The sequence below is a fragment of the Cimex lectularius genome, unplaced genomic scaffold, assembly GCF_000648675.2.
Source record: "Cimex lectularius strain Harlan isolate CLEC.00 unplaced genomic scaffold, Clec_2.1 scaffold65, whole genome shotgun sequence".
Classification (NCBI taxonomy): Eukaryota; Metazoa; Arthropoda; class Insecta; order Hemiptera; family Cimicidae; genus Cimex; species Cimex lectularius.
In genome coordinates, this window is record NW_019392646.1 from 1,154,759 (window position 1) to 1,178,174 (window position 23,416).

The following is a 23,416-nucleotide window of genomic DNA, read 5'->3' on the forward strand; positions in this document are numbered from 1 at the left end:
ATTAGATATTTTCGGTAATTGTGTTTAGTATGAAAACAGCTTAATATCAAATTAATACTCCAGTGACTTCCAGTATTTTTTATGTACATATTGTTCAAATGTTGTTAGATTGAATGTGGATGGGACTGTGGCCATATACCCATCAACCTAGGTTAGTTTTATATAAATAATTTTAGAGGACTGTGAGCGAGACACGGGTCCCTTTCAAACTTTTAATTGTAGTACGAAGTTTCTAGTTAGTATGAATATTAAAGGTATTTATTTCCGTGAATGATGGCGGGTTCTCAATAGATTATCCAATACCCTGAAACCCGCTAAACTTAAATTAGGCTAAAGTATAAGTACGTGTGGTGTACACAAGTTGTATAGAATTTTTACCACGTTTGGAAGGGCCAATCATGAAAGATAACGTAGCCCCAGATGGAGCATTAATTGTAGCATTCTAGAATCGTAAAACACTTCTACTGTGGAGCCAACTTCGATCAATCAAAAGAGGAGAGGTGCCGGCATAGTCATGCCAGCTACCGGACAGAGTACTAAACTAGAATAGTACTAATTATTATGGATAAACCAGATATAATATATAAACCTTACCAATATAGTATAGGTTTAGAAGTTTACTTACATAAAATCATATAAAAAATGGTACATGGTTTACGCATCTACAATCCATAAAATAGAGTTTAATAATCAAACAATACATACGAGAGACATAAAAGTTTGTCAATAAGGTTGGAAAAAGAAAGTTTTGATAAATATATTTGAATATAAAATCAACATGCAGCTAGATAAAAAAAATATGCTCTCATGTTAAATTTCTGTAATTTAATGGTACCTGGAATCAAAAATGATCACCATAAATCGCAAAACACAAAATATAAACAAATCATAGTATATTCATATAATTCATTAAAGTAACAAGATAGAATTTATTTCTTTGTAAATTTTCTCGTTGGATCGAATTTCTTCGCCGGTTTCTTCTGTGGCACTTTAAACATATCCTTATCATTTTTCTGGTCGTCGTTCAACGGAATGTTTTTCATGTCCGGGTCCTCTTTTTCGGCCCTTCCGGAAATTAGCAGTTTCAGCTGGCTTATCGCATAACCTGGATTCAGCCCCTGAAAACGTTTTGTTGAAAACATTTCGTAAAATTAATATAATTTGCTAATTTTACTTTTGGACAGCATCGTGTGCAGTTCAGGATAGTGTGGCATTTGAAGACAGTCGCACTCGCTTCGTTTAGTTTGTCCAGTCTTTCTTCGACCTTCTCATCACGCGAGTCCATCACCCAGCGGTATGCCTGCCAAAATTATCACGTTTTCGTTCAGTAAAAACACAAAACAGATAACAACTGTATTTACCTGCAACAAAGCTGCCGGCCCGTAGAATGCTTCTTTAAGGTTTTTATTTCCGTGCCACCAGTACGAAGGGCAAGATGTAGAACAACACGCGCAGAGGATACACTCCATCAGGCCATCCTGGAAAAGTAAAATGCAATAAAATGCTTAATTTTATTAGCACTCATCTAAACAAGACTATTATACAAAATGCAGAACTCAGACTGAGTAGGCAGTCCAATCCATCTAACCTGCATATTATAAAATACATAATTCACCTGCGATATTAAACTAACCTATAGAATCTAATTTGCTTTTTCAAGTTTTTTGTAAAATATAAAACAAGTACCAGCTTAGCGCGGTCTCTGATGCTTTGCAGAAACTGCCTTTTACCGATGTCATCCTCACACAACCTCATTAGATAAGGCTCGATATTTTCGTATTGCTTGTAAAACTGGGCGAGGTCAACAACCAGATCTTTTACAACATATTGGTGCGGTAGAGGTAAAACTTTCAAAGGCTCGTTTGTAACAGCGCTGAAAGTGTAATATCATAAAAAATGATAATAATTATAATTGGCAACTTCTTAGTAGAAACATATGCTGTTGGACAAAAATATGATACTTGAGTAAACTTCAGTATTATCCTTACCAGAATTACTAATCATTAAGAAAAATGAGTTTTTTTAATCCTATATGTATTTAATTACAATTATAAATGATAATTACGTGGTACAAGCGAGACCGTTGACACCATTTATGTTCATGGCGCAAGAACCGCAAATGCCTTCACGGCAAGATCTTCTGAAAGACAGCGTCGGGTCAATTTCGTCCTTTATGTACAGCAGGACGTCAAGCACGAGAGGGCCTTTTCTCAAGCTAAAAGCAAACAATATGAATTCTGTTTCTAAATTTTTGACAAGGGCATACGCACTCGGCCGGTTCGACTTCATATTGCTGTATGTAAGGCTCTTCACAATCTTCCGGGTCGTACCTATTAAGACGGAAGGGAAAGGTAGAATAAACTTGATGAACAGGACGAGAATTGATTCAATTAAACAGGAAGAAACGCCAAAAACACTTAGCATAAAACTCATTAGGCTAAAATAAAGTTATTTCATTTTTTTCCTAAAAGCTTTGTAACGAAAACTAAAAAAAATCAACCTAACATCCAAACAATATAATCCAAATTATACGAATTTTTATAAATAGTTTGATTATCAAGCCTATTTCATAAGGGAAGGCTTTGGACTTTGAATATTAATGAACCTTTTTTTTGTAATTTTGTCCCGATTACCGTGGTCTGCTTAGCCTTACTGGTTCGCCTATCGCATTACCACAATATATTACCTTTACTATATGGTCTATGTGGGTTCTGAGAAGTCAAGTCTCATTTATAACGCAGTGGGAGTTGGGGGTGCATGTTTCGAAATTTGGCTTCAGTGTATCTGAGAACGATTCAGTAACTTCCACCCAAAACTCTACTTCCGCACCAAAACCCACTAGTACAAGCTCTCGTTTATACGTCCAGCTTAACAACTCTCCTCACCTCCTAATATTACCCTAAACCAACCCTCTTAAATACTGGAAGTCCCAGCAATGGCCGGCTCCTTTCACTCATCTTCATGATCTGACAGCTTGCCGCCAGATCTACGTGTATATTTTCATCACAGTATCAACATTCTATATACTTTTCTACAGAAATCAATTAATGGAAAACTATCATTCATGGCTAAACTTTTGAAATATTGGATTACGAGGTTTGCTAGATCTAGAATATACGAAGGTACTGTGTCAGGAGTCATTGTGGGGTCAGTATCTTCGTGATGAAGTCCATGCAATTGAAAGATGAACTCGGTGTCATGTCAGATAGTGAGATAGTCATAAATTACGTCTACAAAGACAGGAGCTGATGTTCCGTAGTCTTGAGCCCTTCTGTGGCAAGGGATTCACACTATCAATGAGTATCTTAGAAAAAAGACAAGATGAAAAAGAGGAAATCGTGGAATTCCAATGGACACAAACAATTCAAAAACCATTTAACGAGTTTCGGAAGGAAATAAACAAAGAATGCATCAAACAAAGGAGGAAACAACATGGAATCCAAACAAAGATTCTTAACAGGACCCTCCAGGACAATCCAGCACGCTACATGCAAATTCATCTAGGAAGCAGAAGAGACACCTAATAACAAACTGCAGAACTACACTTTTCGTAGGAGGAATCGTTTCGGGATGTACAACGGCTTAATTTTATGATTAATACAATTAATTTCTTTTAAAAACATCAAGTAATTAATTTTAGAAAGTTAGACCCCCTAAGTATATTTTTCCTATTAAAAATAGGACTATGTCTATGTCTTATTATATTTTTACTGTAGTAATTTTGGGTGGAATGGTTAAGTTAAATTAAAACAGCAAAATTAATTTGGATTAACCATTTACATGACGACATTGAAATGACACTCTTTTTCTTACAAACATAATTTATAGTACGATTTCAATGTTATTTTCAAAGATGTAAATCCTACTGATTATATAATAAAATATTAAGCTAAATGCGTGTAAGATTGTGTGTAAAATCATATATATTTCTAATTTGTAAATAGTATGCAATGTTTTCCCAGCTGATTTTCCCGTTCTCGTCAAACTCATACGTAAGCTGTTTCTAATCTAATCTTTACCTGAAGATCGAGACGTAGATCGGATTGGAACTAAGTTCGGTCTGATGGGTCTTCTTCTTCTTCGGGTCCAACATATCCACGAATCTATCAAATCCGCTCCAGGAAGACTGCTTTTGCTAAGGAAAATGCTAGATAAAATCAAAGAGAAACCTCGGTTAAGCTACAGAGATCCGTACCGATTTGCCTTTATCCTTCTTCTGAACATAGCGAGCCTGGAGGGACCCACGAAGTCCGTATCTCATTGCCGCCTTCAACATCGCGGAGTTCAGTACATGCCACACTTTTAAGAAATCGTTATGGTTTTACACCTTCCGATCGTGGTATTCAACGCTGCTCGATATCTAGTACGACTAGAAATACAACTTTCCTTTGCTTTGTTATGTTTCTACGCTCAGCTGATTTCGAAATGGAAAACATGAGAAATAGACCCATGTGCTTCTACGCAGTTGTTTCTGTTATAGAAATCCCCGAGTTTGGGTCATGGCCGAGAAAAATAGGAAACCTTATACGTTCATAGATTGAATTTGCAACGGTTTGTGTTAGAACAAGAGCGGTTATCGCGCCAGCACTTAGGACCAACACACAGGACATCGATTTCAAGGTTTATAGTCGTGAAGCGTGGATCGCCCGACAAAGGAGGGATTTCAGATATAATACGACTTCATCGAGGCGTGGCCCAACGTCTTCGTGACTACGGTTATCTTCATGGGTCGCGTCCGTGGGTAAAACCGTAAAAGTTGTAAAAATTTAGCGTCGTGCCCTCCCGCGATGACCCACTGCCATTTCCGGCTGAAACTCGTGAAATTCATATCCACTTGCAACGGGAAAGAAGAACGTGCCGTTCTAGGTTCATGGTCGCTATTGCACCATTGCACTTTATGAGATACGGTTGAATTATCTCGTTCGGTGTAATAAAAAAAACAGAACTTTCCCACATTTCAACCCGTTTTTAAATGATCCAATCCTAGCATTTTGATTCAAAATCCTTCATATTTACTGTTTTAAAACAGGGGTAACAATATTTACCATACATTTTCACACTGACCTGATTGTATGTTTCTTTTTTGCTCATTCTCAACCTCGTATGTCCACTCCATAACGTAAAAATCACACTCACAAATTTTATCTTAAGCATTTGAACTGTTTGTGCTTAAGTGCACGAATTCGATTTTTATTGCAAGAAATTGCAAAACTGAGATTTTTTATTTGAAAAGAAATTAAATTAATATTTTTAGGGGTTTACACTAGAAAAAGTCAAACTTTTTCTATCCGTCTTTTTATTTATATCCGAAGGACCTGCCTCCCCTCTTCCCACAATATTATCAACTAAAAACAGAATAACACAAAATGCAAAAAAAAAAATTGTAACATTGAATTAAATTATTAAAATAAAAAAGAAAAGACAGTTACAGTTTTAAAATTAATTAATTAATTTACATCTGCGCCCATTGCTGCGTTTAAGTAAATTTGGTAAAATCTTAGAAGTGTGTATATATATATATATATATATATATATATCAATACCGAGAAAACACCAACACGGTCTTTATATCGAATCAACAAGGCATGACACTCATTTATTATGTGAATTAAACACAGTATTAGTATACGAGTATACATATTATGGCATAATAGTAAAAACCCACTTTGTCAAGCTTGTAGGGGACTCGATGTGTCCCACTTAATTGATAGGTGTCATTCCTTGGGTCGATATAGAGAGCGTGTAGGGATGCGAACCTATATGAGAATAATTATTCAGAAATCGTGAGATGCGGTCTGGTGTGATGTAGGTTTCAGAAAAACATTTTCTTTATCGTGCCAACGTTTCGATCTTTATTGAGATCATCTTCAGGGCTCCAAGTGTTTGTCTTCTGTGTAATTGTGATCTCAATAAAGATCGAAACGTTGGCACGATAAAGAAAATGTTTTTCTGAAACCTACATCACACCAGACCGCATCTCTCGACCTCCAAATAATCATCATGTAACGGCCACTAAGCACCACACATTCTCATATAGAAATGTGTGGTGATTAGTGACCGTTTATCGATAATCATTCAGAAATCGTGAGATGCGGTCTGGTGTGATGTAGGTTTCAGAAAAACATTTTCTTTATCGTGCAAACGTTTCGATCTTTATTGAGATCATCTTCAGGGCCTGGTATTTATAAACATTGTTTAAATTTTACCATGAGGATGTGATAAAAGAATTTATACAATGCTAGAAATTTCAGATTCAATTAAAGTGTTTGTTTTCTGTGTAGATGTGTCATTCTTGTGTTTCGAGTTGAGAGTGCCAGTGAAATATTGATGTTTTATGTATATGAACGTTGAATTTTGAAGGGGTGGGAAGTAAGTCGGGATAGAACGATATTCTTATATGTGGAGTCGGCCTCTTTCAGGTGAAAGGAGTCGACAATGGGAAAAATGGGTAATGGTTGGTCCAGATTATCCTTTCAGGATTATATAGATAGGGATAATTAGTCGCAGCTACGCCAATATCATTAATCAAATTCAATATCGATAGCATTCGGCAGCAATGTAAAACTTGTTCCGATTTTTGGAGAAAACAGTGCCGTTTTATATTGTACGCAGTACTTGACAAATCGTTTGTTGATTTTCTATGTACATACATTAAGATTAAATGTGTATATTGGAGTGAATAAGTTATGTGAGAAGCCAATGGAAAAGTATTGAGTCTTCATTCACCCTCAATCAGAGTAGTTATATAGCATATGTAAACTGATGTAGAAATATCGAGTAATCCACCACGTAGCTTTGATATCTATGTAAAAAATTATTTATTTAAGAATGAGTGAGAGTGTTTAGGTTTAAAAACTGCGTTGGGGCTGAAATGACCTATGTAGTTATTGATGACCCTTGGAGAATTTCTCGATGGACGATAAACGGATAAGACCGAGGTCACCTGGGGTGGTTGATTCTCGAGACCTGTCGATAATTTATGGTCAATTATAAAATCTGGAATTGTCGGCGGACTGCGAGTAGTGATAGACTCAACTATGTACATGTGCAAGTGTGTATGTACATAGTGTGTAGAGTTGGGTTTATATAAATCAGTAATTTGATGACAGCCTCTGGAGCCTAAATTGGGCATCGGGCCGTATAAGTCCCTGGACTGCCAAAACACCGAAGCGAGCTATTCTTTCATTTGTTCTAATCTTATTTATGTGTAATATGTGTGCAATCAATCAATAAATTAACCTTTGAAACAGGAAAACGTCTTATTAACTTATTAATAAGTAGTGACTTTATTTATAACAACAATTATTTCTGGCAAAACTATCACCGTCCTGATCGACCATTTTCAAATATTTTCGTGGTAGAGTTTGACAAGAGGCATTTCGGAACTTCGCCATCTTTGTGGAGAAGTTAAAAAAAACGACCGCTCCGGATATGTAAATAGTATTCTTATATAAATCCAACATTTCAGCAAGTGTTCTTGTCCGGGGTCAAACGCTGGCATTTCAGTAAAATGTGGGCTGTCCGCAGGGCCCAGCACGCAAAGACCGCCACGGATAAAATAGCTCTTGCCAGGCTGAGAATGGGCCGATTCAGAATAACCAATAACTCACCGCGGCCCAAGAAAGAAGAATGAAATTCCTCGCCAGGAAATCACATTGCTTAATAGATTATTGAATGAAATTCATCCATTCAAGACTAATAGAGTAATTTTGAAATACTTTATGTTGTATATTATTCGAAAACAGTATCAGATGACTTTTATAGAACCAATGAATAAATTAAATTTAATGAATAAGTTATATAAATATTAAATTATATCCCCTGGTGTTTTGTCAATCATTTATAGGTGTAGTGGCAAAAAATCGTAAATCAATCGTTGAAGGGACATTCAATTATAAAAGTGGCATTACTGTTGTACAATATTTTAATATTTCGAGGAATATAAAACTCCACGGCTTGAAAGTAAAATTTAATAAGCGGCTTGTTCAAATGTTGGATCTGAAGCAGACTGAACGGGATAAGATGTAGTCCAAGATAAGTTTGGCACCTTATGGGGAAATTAGCAGGGACATTTTATGGGCCGGGCCAACACGAAGCCCCGGGGCGTCCTCAACCGAACGACCGGTGTTTATATAAGAACCAATTTGGCCAAAGTCATTTGGCAACATGCTTAATCGAAAGGGCAGAGTGCGGCCACCGTTCGAAATGCCTCCCTTGAGGAACCGGTGAGAAAGAGCGGTGTGAAAAAGAATGAATAAATTTTAATTTTTTAAATTAAATGTTCGATTTCACTAATAAACATATGTTTTTATGGACATATGATTTGAACTACGAAAACCGTACGCTTTTCTTACATTATTGCCTATTCAAAGCCAAATCTTGTAATCATTTAACTTTTTGTTTTGATCTGATTTCAAAATCACTTCCAGTGTCTCGGAATCGAACGCCTGGAAGACTACACTCTGAGATTTCCACTTGCAGGTGACCACGATGATTCATTCTCAGAATAATATTGCGAACTTCTAGTTCAAGATGATGTCTTTCCATGGTTAAAGAGAATACAACTGGAGAAAAGACGAGAAAAGGTGTTTACAAAATGTGTAATCTTCATGTTTACTAATCTTAAGTAAATGCGTTATTAAAAATGAGGATTAACGTTTGTATGTTTTTGCTTTGTGTTTTCTATTTTATTTTATCCAACTAACAAGAATCGGTTAATTTAATTAAAATTAATAGAACAAAACTAAATTACAAATATCCCTATTAATTTCTGAGCTTATTATTTAAAAAAGTTAACTTTTTAGAGAATTCGGTAATCAATGGATTAAAGGATATTCAAGTCCCCTTTACATTCATTCGTAGATGTCGTTTATGCCTGTGCATGCAATTGATTATTTTCATAACCCTTCCTGATTTTCGAAAAACAATCGGTCGGATTTATAAAACGCAAATTTTGAAATTTCATTGCCCCAAAATTTGTATTCAGTGGTTATATGGGAGGGAGGTGAAAAAACAATGTTAATTTTGTTTTTGCTAAAAACTTTTTAAATCTAATTTGCGAAGTCCCACGGTCACCACGAAAAAATTTTATTTGGCAGCTAGTCACAACATGGGAATCGTTGATTAATCCAATAATATAATATAATAAAGGAAATAGAGTCAATATTTTGAGCCAATATCGATTTTTTTTCAAAAATTCAAAATCTTCCCAGTAATATATGTAATGTTGCAGAATAAAATAAGTTTCATAGAACACAAACTTATTATTTTATTTGAAAAAGGATTAATTCCAATGTCACATTAAACGAACGTAACTTTTTTTTCGCTAGTTCTGTTTTAATGTTGTGAACATTTTAAAGTTATTTACAAGTTAGACATAGAGATTTATATTAAAATTTTAAGAATTTTTCCGAACTTTGTCCAGAATCTCAACACTTTTTTTTCCAGCAATAATTTCTTGTTATGGGGCGAGTTCATACTCATGTCTGCTTTTGTCGATCGCGATAAATTCCAAAGCGTTTTATTAATAATTTATAATATTTTTAAAACTCGCGTTTATGGAAGAGCAGGTAAAATTTAAGTAGAGTTATATTGAAACCGATCGAAATAAATCAAAAGTTTAATTCAGGGTAGATCGACTTGCCGGAAGGTTATGTCTTTATCATAATTATTTCATTTTTCCCTCGATCAAGGAGTATAATTAATTCGTTAATCCGTCAGCCTGGTCAATTATTTTCCGAGTGGCTCGGTTCCCTTATTGGATGGAGAATCGTGATGTGGCTTATGGTTATGCCATAGCTCAATGAGCTAAGAGGAAAAAAGAAAAAACGTCAAGGCAATCCATTTATGAAATTAATTTAATTTTCAATATGAAATAAAATAATATGTTTCGGTTGCTTATTAGAAGTATTATACACCTAATATTTTATTTCTATTGTTATGCACCTAAATCAGTGTATACATCGATAAATCATCATTTTGACAATTAACCCGACAGACTACGTGGGTAAATGGGATCATTGATTTAAAATACATCTAAAGCTTGGAAAGATTAATATTGGTATTCACTAAATTTATTCTTTAATTAATTTGTTAAAGGAAGATAGCAGATGTTTCAAAAATAAAGGTATTGATTATTATTAGGGTTAATTGAAATATTTTAGATTTTATTAATTGATGAATATCAAGTAAATATTTATTCAGATATCGTGAGATGCGGTCTGGTGTGATGTAGGTTTCAGAAAGATATTTTCTTTATCGTGCCAACATTTCGATCTTTATTGAGCCCTGAAGATGACCTCAATAAAGATCGAAACGTTGGCACGATAAAGAAAATGTCTTTCTGAAACCTACATCACACCAGACCGCATCGCACGATATCTGAATAATTATCGATTAACGGTCACTAATCTCTACACACTCAAGTAAATATGTTGAGATGTTGCTATACTTTAAATATTCACTGTACTTTCTCTACAGATTCGAAGTACTCGGCGTAGTATTATTAACTGAGGTACTTCGAATTACCTTGTTAGGTATAATTTCTTTCGTAATAGGAAGCACCCTAGTTTATTCCCAATCCTAGTTAGGAAAAAGCTAAAAGCGTTTTGATTTAAATGACTGCATGGGAAAGGGCGACGGGTAGCTAAAACGCCAAGCATGTTCCATCCTCTCTTATTATCCCATGAAATACAACCTAATAACAAGCAGGTTATCTTTAGTGGTTTTAACCAACCATACAAGGATATGACCGGATTTTTAATAAATGCATTATAAGTTGTTAAATTTAGCATTGATAGAAATATAACGCAGTCGTATTTTAATTTTATTTTAGCAGTTAGTTTTAAAATTTAAAAAAAAAACGGACGTGAATGGTAAATTATTCGTGTTGCTTTTCATATTCAATCTCCTCTCTTACTTGAAAAGAAATATAATTATGGAGATAGTTCCACTGGCTAAGAAACGCCCGATTGATAAATACGATATACAATGATGATAAAGCTTATATGGGAGATCAAAAAATATTCAGACTTTAACAGGCTTAATTGGATGATTCGTGGTTGTCATAATGAATAGGATTTTCAGCATACTAAGCTACTAGTTAGAGGTCACTCAACTCTTTCTAATACTGTATTTCACTCTCTCTCCCTCTCTTCCTATCCCTCTCTCTCACTCTCTCTCTCTCTATCAATCTGTATGTCTACTATATATTATCTTTAGATGTTTCTGTGATCCTCGTGCACGGTTAAGTTTTATTTGTGTATTTTTTTTTTCAAGCGTTCAAATTAGTATAGGTTGATATTTTTTATCGTAATATCTTAAATATTTGGGCCTTTTTGAGGTATTATGGTATGCATAATTGTATTTTCAATATTCTCATACCTTCGAACTGTTGTTCTTGTTAATTATGTCAACCCAGTATTATACTTTCTCTATGTTTCTGAGAAATCACTCAACTCTTCCTCATTTTGTCTTTCACTCTGTCTCACTATCTTTCTCTCACTTTCACTCTCTCTCTCTCTCTCAGTCTCTTTCACTCCCTCTCTCATTCTCTCGTTGCATTTATATCATTTCTCCCTCAAACTATCCCCCCACAACCCCACACACGCACTCACTCAAACTCTCTCTCTCTCTCTCTCTCTCCGTCTCTCTTTCTTCATCCCTCAATCACACTACCTTTCTCTTTCTTTCACATTCACCAACTCTCCCTCTCACACTCTACCTTTCTGTCACTTTTTCTCACTCTCTCTCTCTCTCACACTCTATCAGTCTTTCGATTATTCTCATTCTCTGTCCATCTGACTCTCTCACGCACGCACGCACGCACGCGCACGCACGCGCGCACACACACACACACGCACACACACACACACACACACACGTGTTGATCCTAACACACCCTCAGTGTATTTTCTATCAACCTCTTTCATTTTCTTTTTTACTACTTTCATCTCTAGCTGTGTTTATAGTGTTTATAGCTTTCTTTTTCTTTCAGTTTTCAATGTAAGAATGTGTTGAGATCTTTTCAATTTAGGTAAATTTTCTACAATCTTAGGATCCAAGGGCCGTTTCACAACAGTGCACACCATGAACTCTAGAGTTCACTGTTTGCGCCTCAGGCTCTACGAACTTGGCCCGGTTTCCATTCCAAACGCTTTGATTTTAAACGTTAGATAATACGCAACGCAATAAATTAAACGCGACAAAATTTATATTATATTGTAAAAAGACGAAAGACTACATTGTCCGAGGTATCTACATAGCTATCTGGCATAATAACAATTCTGCGAAGGGATATGCGTTTACTCAAGAACATGTTTGGGGCCCCGGGCGGCCTCGCCTGTCTTTTGAACCTTGCGCAAACAGCGCTTTTGTTCATTCCGCGATTTCGAAGTTAAATGTCCGCTTTAGCTTAGTGCATATTTCATTCCTTGTCTCACTTATCTTTGTTTGTTATCTTCTAATTAATTACCTCTTAGAGGCTTGGGCCATACCCCTGTGTTATTCGTATTTTCCGCTAAATTTTGACCTTTAGATGTTATAATCACCTAAGCACCTATATATGACCCAGTTTCTTTATAGCTAAATGACAATATTTTATCAGATATCTTTTCTAGCTTGGTTTGGTAAGTTTAACGATTAACGTGTGGTCTAAACTCTTAGTACATAATAGGTATTCGTTCCATAGGCCTTGGCAGTCTTGCCTTCTGTGGCCCGTTTTGCCATAATAATTGCGAAAGTAAAGTGGTAATGTCCAGCTGTCCCTTTCCATCGAACTGACTAAAGGCAATGGGGTTGTAAAGTAGCGAAGAAAATGATTTAGAACTCATTGTTCCCTTGGTTTCGCCTTGGCAGACCGATCGGTATCGGGTGAATGAGAGCCGGCGAGATAGCCATCTCGGATTTGGTTTCGCACGTCGTGACCCTCTCGTTTTCCCCCGTTGGATCTACGATCGTAATAACTTGGCTACTGGAGCGGAAATCACGACGAACGGGTCCTGAACCCTTTGAATTCTCTCGTCCCATGAGATGTTACGCAAAGTTTGACCGAACAGAAATTAGAACACGACGGGGTTTAATAGCCGCTGGCTGTGAAAAATTCTTCTTGGAAATGTAAGGATTTAACATTACATATTTTTACGTGGCGAATCGTATTTATGCAATAAATAATTCGCATGATCCAAATTATCACTCAATACCATACGTTCGTGGCTTGCGTGTTAGACTGGTCGAATACGCTAACGTGGGTTCGATTCCCACCGTCGCCCAGGAATTTTCTTTAACTCTCCCCTTTCCCACCTCACAGTGAATCAGTTCCCTGACTAATATAAAAAACAAAAGGCTATTAAAAACGTTCTACATAGTAAAATATAAAGAAATATTTAACATGTGTACCTTAACGGATTGTGCATTTGAAATTAACATATTTTGTTTTAAAAATATGAATTTTTTGCGTACTTTAGTCTTTGAGAGATGCCAAAACATAGTAAATTGTACTTATTTAACTTAGGATTTTCAAAATACTCAGTAGATGTGATAAGCAATCTTAACAAAGGCAATGCGAAATAAAATGAGAAAATGTGGCAGAAACTGAAGAAACTGCATTCGGCGAAAGAGACTTTCATATTGATAAATCAAGAAAACTAACAATCAACAGCATAATTTTCTATATATTTGAATTCTTCCATCTCGTCAAGCAAAGATCGCATTTTATGAGTTTTGACAAAGTTCACTGAAGATTGAATAAATATTAACTGTTCACTAATGTACAATTTTTAGAACTCGAAGACCATAACATCTATTTATGCCATAGAGGTTTTATAGGTCTTTCCTTCAATAGACAAGTAAATGCTTATTATAATTAGTCAAGAAAAATGATACAAACATTTTACGAGTCGTTAGGGTTTTAGAAACCGATTTCAGTAAGATATGTACCTGAACAGGTAATGGTTTAGGTTTTATTATTACTTTATTAGAGTGTTAATAGAAAAATTTATTACCGTTATAAAATGTGAACGGTTTTTTTATTTTATCAAGGAATAGAGGTGGTTTTTTTTCACTTATTTAGTATTTTACACGGCAAACTTTCAAAAATGCTGGTCAAACCGAAATGGATCAATGTCATCGAACAGAGGTCGATTGCATCTTGTCAAGAGAGAGAAAATAATTTTTGTCTCGCCTTGTGCAACGCTTTGAAAAACGCGCTTCTTTTTCCTTTTCGAAAAGAAAATGGGTCAGTGGGTCGGTACAGCCGTTTTAGGCATTTGAACCGGCGCGGCACGCCCTCCTGCACACGCGGCGTTCCGATATACAGGGTGCCACTCGCGTCAAGATTTATGCGCCCCTGGAAGTCGTCGCTTATGCTAATCCTTGCAAATTGATAAAAAAAGGCGCCTCCGGTTTTCGGGTAATCATTTCCCCGGGTTCGGCATATATTTATGATTTATGGTACCTATTCGGGCTTCTATCGGCCCAAAAATACCATTAACCGTTTTAACGAATTATAGTAACTCCTCATTTTGCCATGTTTCAGCTATTCGATTATCAGTTTACTTTATCTAATTTAAATTATTTGTGAGACTAAAACACCTTCCAACCTAATAAATATCGCATAAATATTGTAATTTTCACCAACTGTTATTTTTTTATCAAGTTATTCTTAATTATGCATATACTCAATTAATTACACTCAATTTTTTGTAACAGCCGAAGGTCGTGGGTTCGAAAAAATTGTGAATAATTAATTGAGTATATTGTAATTCACGCCGCGGTCGTGGGTTCGATTCCCACCCTCGCCTCTGGCCCTTTTTTCACAATACCCCCCCCCCAAATTTGAACACACATATACGAATTGTCACATGGCTAATATGCATAGTTCATAACGAAAAAAAAAAAGTATATTGTAATTTTTGATGTACCTAGTCAGTCTTCATATTATTTATACAGGCATGGATTTTCCCATTTCCTTATTTTTTCTTATCTTTCTTTACCTATCCTTCTTTAACTCACATATGCATATTTTGCTTTCTCGTTCACGTTGATTTTTCTCCACAAATTTTGTGGCTTGTTGTGTGCTCATGATTGTGAAACGGTTTCGGGGTCTGTAGACTTGCCCCACCCAGTTCCACCTTAATCTTCTTGATGTCATCACGACTTCGTTGACATTTTTCTTAACGACTTTGTTATTCATTTCTTCGCCTAATACTCTGCACCCTTGTTGTCTGCTGTGCTGAGCCTCAATTGTCTTTTGATTATTTTAAGCACCATTTAAACAGTTAAATTTTGTAGCAATAAATGTTGTAGAATCAAAAAATTTCATAATTTTTATCTCCGATGACCGATGTTCCACTAAATTCATAACTACTCTGATTTTTAACTAATTTCAATTACATTAACATTACTTTTTTTTTTTTTTTTTTTTTTAGAACAATGAGGATGAAATCAACCAAAACTCTCCAAACGTTAGTTTTCTAATTTTTATGTATGTTAATGTCATTTAAAATCATACATATTTTCTTATAATGTGTAGTGATTAGTGACCGTTAATCGATATTTATTTAGAAATCGTAAGATGCGGTCTGGTGTGATGTAGGTTTCAGAAAAACAATTTCTTTATCGTGCCAACGTTTCGATCTTTATTGAGATCATCTTCAGGGCCTGGGAATTACAAACATTGTTTACATATAACACTTACATTTTGTATGTGTAAAAGTGAATTTATAGAATGCAAAATATATATTTTATATATTCAATCAGTATTTCTACTCACTCAAAGAGTTTGCCTTCTGTGTAATTGTGTCATTCTTGCGTGTCGTGTGAGAGTGCCATTGAGATTTTGCTGTTTTGTGTTTATATACGTTGGATTTTGAAGGGGTGGAGAAGGATGTCGGTATAGAAAAGACATTTTTCTATAAGGCGTCGGCTTCTTTGTGGTGAAAAAAGCCGATGAAGGGAAACAATGTGTTGGTAATGGTTCGGCCAGATCATCCTTTCAGGATTATATAGAAAGGGATAAATAGGAAAAGGAAAGCTAAATTGTTGGGAAATTAGACTATGTGAAAAATATTTGATGTGTGGAATGTAATGTGATGATATAGGTATGTTATCTGTATTGCATTTGATTAATGATATTGGCGTGGCTGCGACTGAGTTTACATGTATCNAGATCGAAACGTTGGCACGATAAAGAAAATGTTTTTCTGAAACCTACATCACACCAGACCGCATCTCACGATTTCTAAATAAATATCGATTAACGGTCCCTAATCATGCTTAGGATTTTTGCAATCATAGATATGTTGCTTTACTCTCTTGTCCAGATATTGGGATGTAAGACCGATGTAAGTTGCCGGACAGTTTAAACAGTTGATCTTGTAGATAACGTCAGATTTATTTGTTATTGGTGTGGGATCTTTAATTTTGGAAAAAAGTGTTTGAATTGTTTTATAATTTTTCAAAACTATTTTTAAGTTAGAAGATCGAAACTTTGGCACGATAAAGAAAATGTTTTTCTGAAACCTACATCACACCAGACCGCATCTCACGATTTCTAGATAAATATTTTCTTATAATATGCAACAAAACAAAAACACGAATCGACTGATATATAGAAACCTTGAAATGCACACATATATCAAAGGCAGAAAATCACATTTAAAAAAATGATAATTACATATAAAAAATTGTATCGCCTAAAAAATGTTCATTCAATTTTGTCATCTCACGTCTGTAGTTTCCCTGTGCAATTAAAGATTTGGTATTCCGTCTTATCCCTTTTCAATGAAAAGAGTAGACCGGTTTAATCGGATATTTGATCGTATTTTAGTCAAGATCGGTCTTATCTTTTCTGCCTGTCTGTTAGTCCGTAGTCTAACGCGGCACATACTGACACTTTCTTAAGTGGGAGTCTGTATGCATGTAAGAGTCAATTTTGAAAATCAATTCGAATGTTTGAATTTAGAACAGTTGTTTTATTGTAAGAACAAGGGGATATATTATAAAATAGTGTATACTGATCAAATTATGTGTTACAGTTAAAATCAGTGTTAAAAAAATGTAATACTGTAACTGAGGTTCAATTATAATTTTGACACTGAAACTATCACTCATATTGTATCATATATTCATTTTGTATGAATTAATGTTGAACGATATGAAAAAAATAAACAATTTTGTTCAGCATGACTTCAAAATTTTGTCGTTTTAATTATATCAATTAGTTTAAAGTTATTTTAATTAAAAAAATTGAAAACAGATCGGGGATGAATTTACATTTAATTTTTTTGTTTTATTTGAAATTTACAACCTTAGAATTAACTACAAGCAAATACATTGGTGATAAAGAAATATAATTGACTTTTATTGTCTTGAGCGGAGAAGTCACTCAATGTTACACTCCGATATAATTAAACCTAAGCCTTCACTTGTCACTGAAGCTAGGATCTGCGATTCTGTCGGCGTTGTTGGGAAGTGGGGCTGAGGAAAGTTGGGCCCTATGGGATTGAGTTGATCAGTGAGTGAGGAGTGGAATTTGCTATAACTCGAGTTGAAACCGTGGGAGTCACAAGGGATGGTGATTTTACACATAAAAAGGAGCATTACAATATGAAGGGTTTTGGACTGGTCGGATTGGATTAGATAAGCGGTGGACATTGCTTGAGCCCATATTTCCTTACAGGAAGTCCATATCGGTTTGACTAATGTGTTTTAGAATATTTTTTTTTAATTAGAGGGTAGTTTAGATCGTCTGGCCAAAAGTCGATTGAGAAGTTTGTATCGTCTGTTAAGTACATGTGTGGGTTGATGTGTACATGAGGAAGCATAACTTGACGTAATTTGAAGTTAACGTACTGGCATTATTTTAATTTATTTTTATCCTCCACTTCTTTAGCCAAGGCTCAAGGACGGTAGGTTGGGACTGTAGGGACGGAACGGCAAGGACAGGGTCATTCTGAGTGGACAGGAATACAGAGTCTTCTGTAAATTTGAACAGGGAAGTATTGGGGTTGTTAGGGTTGTCAGCAGTATATATTAAAGAAATATTTGGACCAAGAACACCACGTTGACGGACTCCTACCCGACAGGATGGATGGGTGAATTTGAAAAACCGTAACGTACCCAGAAGTAAAGATGGTTAAGATAAGGTAGTAGGTAGTGAGGAAGATGCCTTTGAGGTTACACATTATTCCAGTATGCCAGAACCTACAATTTAAGCACGTTTTATTAAATTAATTTTTATTATTTAGGTAAGTAGTCAAAAAGAAAAGTTAGCAAGAACGTTAAATGGGTGTTATTACGTGCAAGAACTGGAGTACATTCGGTACCACCAATTGAAGCAAACTTTTTATTTAAATAAATAAAAATAAAACTCAGACCAATGGGCCAAGTGTTCAATTAGTAAGGTAATACATTTCATAGACGCCTTTCACAATTTTAAGCCTGGTTGATGAATTCCTTACAACTGATTTCAAATAAACTTTTGATTATAGGTCAGGGCCTAAGTTCCCAATTATTTCAGTGCATTTAATGAATTTCTTTTGATAGGTAGGTAAATTATTAAGAAGGCCCTCGAGTAATGGACGTTTAGGCCGAAGGAATAGAATGAACTAAATATAATCTCAGAAATACAATCATACATATTTTTTTCTTTCCTAGATTTTAAAAATCTTTCAATATTATAATTACCTTGAAATACATGCACCATCCCTATTTGTAAGAACCCTGGGACATCTGTCTAATATTTTTGGTCTTATTATCACCAACAAATGTTCCATTAAAATCCTAGGCGACCGTACCTTCCCCTTGTTAGTTATATTCGATGACTTAATTAGAATTGCGAGACCTCCTAGGAGGCCTCTGGCCTCTCCCTGATAGACCAGGGGGAGTCACCCACCTTCGTGCCTGAGCGACTCCGAAGTTGGGCTCTAGTCGGGCGCCATCGACTTCTTTGGTCATTTCGGCGCCCTTACGTTCCCTAAAACTAGTCATTCTCACAATCACTCATACAATAAATACATACATACTACTATATACAAACCCAATCACACATGCATATGGGTTCACTTTGGCAATTCATGTCGAGAGACGTGGTTGTAGAAGTCCTTCAACCTGATGATGAGCTAAAAGGCTCGAAATCCGGATCGTTGCAAAACAACTTACTGTGAGTAGGAACTATCTTTTTCAAAAGGATTGCATATCCTCTGTCTAGAATCCGGGTCGGAGGGTACTCGATATTCCGCCCCGACCAGGCTTAGCAGAGCAGCGGTGGAGCCTTGAAGTAATATGCTGCACCGCCGCCCAGCATAATCCTATTCTAACATAAACTAAATCTAAACTTTAACCTACGAAATAAATACCCCACTTTATACAACGCATAATCCCAATACCTCTTAGAAACCTAAAAAGTTTTTCCTTAAATTCGCTGCCATGCTCGAGCATTCTCCTATAATCCGGCGGTATTCCATTTCGGTCCCTATACGGGGTCAAGCTGCGACACCCCCCCAACAGGTGCGACACCGTCAGTCTGCCAACTTGACATGCTGGGCACCTAGGTCGACTCGCGCCAACCAACAGGTACCGATGAGTCGCATGTGTGTGGCCTATCCGTAGGCGGGTAAGGACAACGCTTTCCCTTCGAGATATCCCCTCCGGGCTCCACCGATTGACCGTCGGCTTAACGGACACTAGCGCGTCAGTCGAATCGGCCCAACGACGCTTCCACTTGTCTAATATCATATTTTTCACTATTCTCTTATCGTCGTCAGGCCGAATCGTGGTGTCTCAACATCATCACTGTGAGGAACGAGAGTACCCGCTTTCGCGGCCAGGTCCGCTCTCTCGTTCCCCTCCAGTCCGACGTGTCCTGGAATCCAGGCTAAAACCACCCTTTTCCCGGCGCGCACAATGTCCGCATATTTCAATTGGATTTTGTCGACCGGTGGATCCCGTGTATAGAGACCCTCAGGTCACCGCGCTGAGGGAGTCATTGCATATGAGAACAGTTTCGTCCCCCATGCCCCACACCCCCTGCATTCGATTACTTAATATATTAAATTATGCATGTAATGTACCGATGTAAAAAAGTATTAAGGAAGTATATTTATTCTATAAATGGAAAAAATAAAAAAAAATATATTTTTTTTTTGATATATGATGAAAGACTACGAGTCTAAACTGTATAAAAGAATCATTTACCTCGTCAGGAATTCGGCCAGTTTTATGGATTTTTTGTTTAAAAAACTAGTGACAAATAAAATTAAAAATTAGCATATATTTAGATAATTCCTGTTTCCGTCATCAGCGTGCGGAAAAAAACACTATTTTTATGTCCAGTAAAAAAAATCAAACACTGGTCAAACTTGGAAAAACCTTTTTAAAAAACCTGCTGAACTTTACATCTGTAAAGTCTTCAAATTTATGACATCCGCAATCATAATCAAGATCAACGATTTTTAGAAAACTGGAATTACATTTTCGAAATAAAAGAAACATAAACCTCAAAGGCCGGTGAGTTCCAGTCGAAAATTTTCTTATTTTTTTGTACATTCTATCAGGCACATCTCATCTAAGAGCATAACTTGATAGAAAAAAGGTTTAAATAAAAAAACATATTAAAGTAAAAAAAGGAAATGCTTTATTCGCTTACTTTTTTTACCATATTTTAATGTCATTCATCCCTGTTTTGTAAAAATTAAATTTATGTTAGCACTACTAGTTAGAACGAACGATAATCTTTCTCAAGGATACATTCTTTGTCAAAACTTAACGATACTTTCGATATGCAGTGGATCGTAGTTCTAATGAAAAATCCTAATTCCAATGGTGCAAGTTCTTCGCTACTTAACTATCCTCACTATCACCTATGACCTCAAAATTTCTTTCGCCAACTAATTGATCTATTATTAAAGTTTCATTCCGACCTTTCGGTGGTCACGTGACCTCCTCGCCGTCCTCACACTGATTGCCAGTGATGGATGGTTTCTCATGAAACATATCCTCCGGTTGCATTGCTGGTCAAGGTGTCAATGATATGACTAGGTGAAATGACAAAAATATATTTTGATATGTTTTGCCATGTAAAGCAACGCATAAATTATTAAACAAATTGATTCCGAAAATTGATGGCAAATGTAGAAAGTTGAAACATTACCATAAAGGTTACAGAACAAAGTTGTTACAATTTTGCATAATATCGTAGATTATATAAAACTAGATTTTTGGGATCATCAAGAAAGGTAATTTAAATCCTGACAGCAATGGTAGGGCTAATTAGTGGATAAACTTGTGACTTTTACAAGTGTAACACGAACAATGAAGAAACTATCGGCACTTATCAGCTTGCAACCACTTATCTTATCATAGCTTTGGTCTAATGAAGTTATTAAATATCTGTAATATACAGCCATGCCATTTCTTTTAAATCTTGGCGTTCATAACATCTCTGAGTTTGACAATGTTGAATCAAAGCTGGTTTTGAGAGCTGAACTTGAGAATTGGCCAATTTCACACGACGCGCTCCGCTGAATTATATAATATGGTAATTTTTTTAATCCTCTCTTGCCTCATATAATTCGTGTAACAGGTCTACGCCTCATCTACTCCGGGGCGTTAATTGTGGATCGAAAGGTCAGAGGTGTGGAAGACCTGTTACGGGCCGAGCGAATCCAAGAAATCTGGCTCACCAATTAAGCGTGATGGAATTTTTACGCACCCTCACCCGTAGAGAGTTGGGCAACAATAAACAACTGTCTTGTGGTATATTTTTCAGAAAAACAAAATATTCAAACTTGATACACTTGTGCCACCTGTCTAACGACTTAGTCAACTATTTTGTGTCTTGACATTGTTTAATATGAAGTATCGCCAGGCATAACGTACAATCGAATGCATAATGAAGGGCATACGTTGCAAACCTTGATGTGTCCTCCGTGCTGTGACAGGGAAAAATATACGCAAATATCTGTGATATGTATTAATAAGTACACGCTACAAATAATATTTAAACAAAAGGCTAATTAAAATATGTATAATATAAAACATGGAAAACAATTAGCTATTAAAACAAAACAAAAATAAAAACGTAAAAACGTCTGCTTTTCTTCCAAAAGAGCCCAAAAACATAGAAATAGTCACTTCTTGCCAATAAAAGGGTTCCAATCATGTCGAAGAAAATATCACAATATGAGCGATTCACACCGTCTATAAAGAAACATGCGAAAACCATCCTACCTTTCGAGTGCTGCGTACATTTTGATTTGTTTTGTTTGTGGCTCAAAATTTCAGATTTTATTCGGTAAATACTTACTAATTACTCATCATCTAATGTGCTTTTAAAAATTAAATTTATATTACCGCTAATGCTTTATTGTCAAAATAACTCTGGGTGTACGTGAACTGGCATGTTTTCCTTTTTCCTTTAACTAGAACTTTGTTTTTTCTTTTTTGTTAATATGAAAACAATGTAATACTTACTAAGCTCGTAGTATGTAATCCCGTTAAGAAAAATTTGAAAACATTTACATAATGTCCTCTGGTAGCTAAATCTTCTGTGCACCTATTAGGCATAGTGTTAATGAGGTTATCTCTAATTTCATAATGAATTTCATTCCATATATGTCCAACGTTGCACTCAGTTGTTGCAGGTCAACTGACTGCGGATGGTGATCGAAAAGCTTTCTCTGCAACGCATCCCACATGTGCTCAACGAGATTGCGATCTGGAGACAATGGGGGAAGGACAGATGGGACAATCCGAGGTTTTCTAAACATTGATGAATCGAGGAGTGGCTCATCCAGAAATCGAAAATCCCTGCCAATCAGACCTCAGGTTTGAGAGATGTATTCCTCAATAATTTAACGGACTGCGGTGAGGTTGCCTTCAACAGTATGTCGTCCAGTTGGTACTCCAGAGTAAATCTCAGTCCAAACCATTACACCGCCTACTCCAAACTGCACTAAAGGGAACTGAGGCATTGTACACATCCTCGGTCCTCGATAGACTCTTCGGTGCCTGCTATTACTATACAGACAGTGACGCGACTCATCAGTAAACATAACAGCATACCAATTGGTGTTCTCTTCTAGGCGCTCGCTGCACCATATTCTCCTGAGTTGCTGATGGCGAGCTGTTCCTACACGTCGTCTCAAAGGGGCATACGATGTAAGGCCGACTTGTTGATAAAGGCCTTGCTAATACATTTTGTACTTCATTTAGGATCTGGCGGGCACTATGCAAAGGGTTCCGTCTTACAGCAATGACAATATTTCTGTCCTCCCTTTGCGTATTATGCACGGAGATCCACTACCAGATCTTCTATTGGCACTTCCCAGTCTCTAGGCTGCAATCTGGCTAAAGCCCGGGAGACCACGCTCTGAGAAACACCAACTGCCTCTGAGATATCCACTTGCCGGAGACCTCG

General features: G+C 36.2%; 1 protein-coding gene across 1 annotated transcript; it reads right to left on the reverse strand.

The window, feature by feature from the left end:
* Positions 1 to 876: 876 nt before the first annotated feature.
* Positions 877 to 4,440, reverse strand: LOC106660947 (succinate dehydrogenase [ubiquinone] iron-sulfur subunit, mitochondrial-like). Its single transcript, XM_014384023.2, has 8 exons — positions 4,196 to 4,440; positions 4,020 to 4,135; positions 2,271 to 2,330; positions 2,066 to 2,215; positions 1,687 to 1,873; positions 1,362 to 1,478; positions 1,175 to 1,300; positions 877 to 1,118 (listed from the first exon to the last, which is right to left on the reverse strand). Exons 1-8 carry the CDS (start codon positions 4,274 to 4,276, stop codon positions 930 to 932), a joined length of 1,026 nt encoding a protein of 341 aa, XP_014239509.1. The 5' UTR covers positions 4,277 to 4,440; the 3' UTR covers positions 877 to 929.
* Positions 4,441 to 23,416: the final 18,976 nt, after the last annotated feature.

What these genes read in the sequence shown, in the direction of transcription:
- LOC106660947 (XM_014384023.2), bottom strand. Translation starts at nt 4,276, where the DNA reads ATGTTGAAGGCGGCAATGAGATACGGACTTCGTGGGTCCCTCCAGGCT. An exon ending in ATCTACGTCTCGATCTTCAG is followed by an intron (nt 2,331 to 4,019) that starts GTAAAGATTAGA and finishes CCGTCTTAATAG; the next exon opens with GTACGACCCGGAAGATTGTG. An exon ending in AACGGTCTCGCTTGTACCAC is followed by an intron (nt 1,874 to 2,065) that starts GTAATTATCATT and finishes TTACACTTTCAG; the next exon opens with CGCTGTTACAAACGAGCCTT.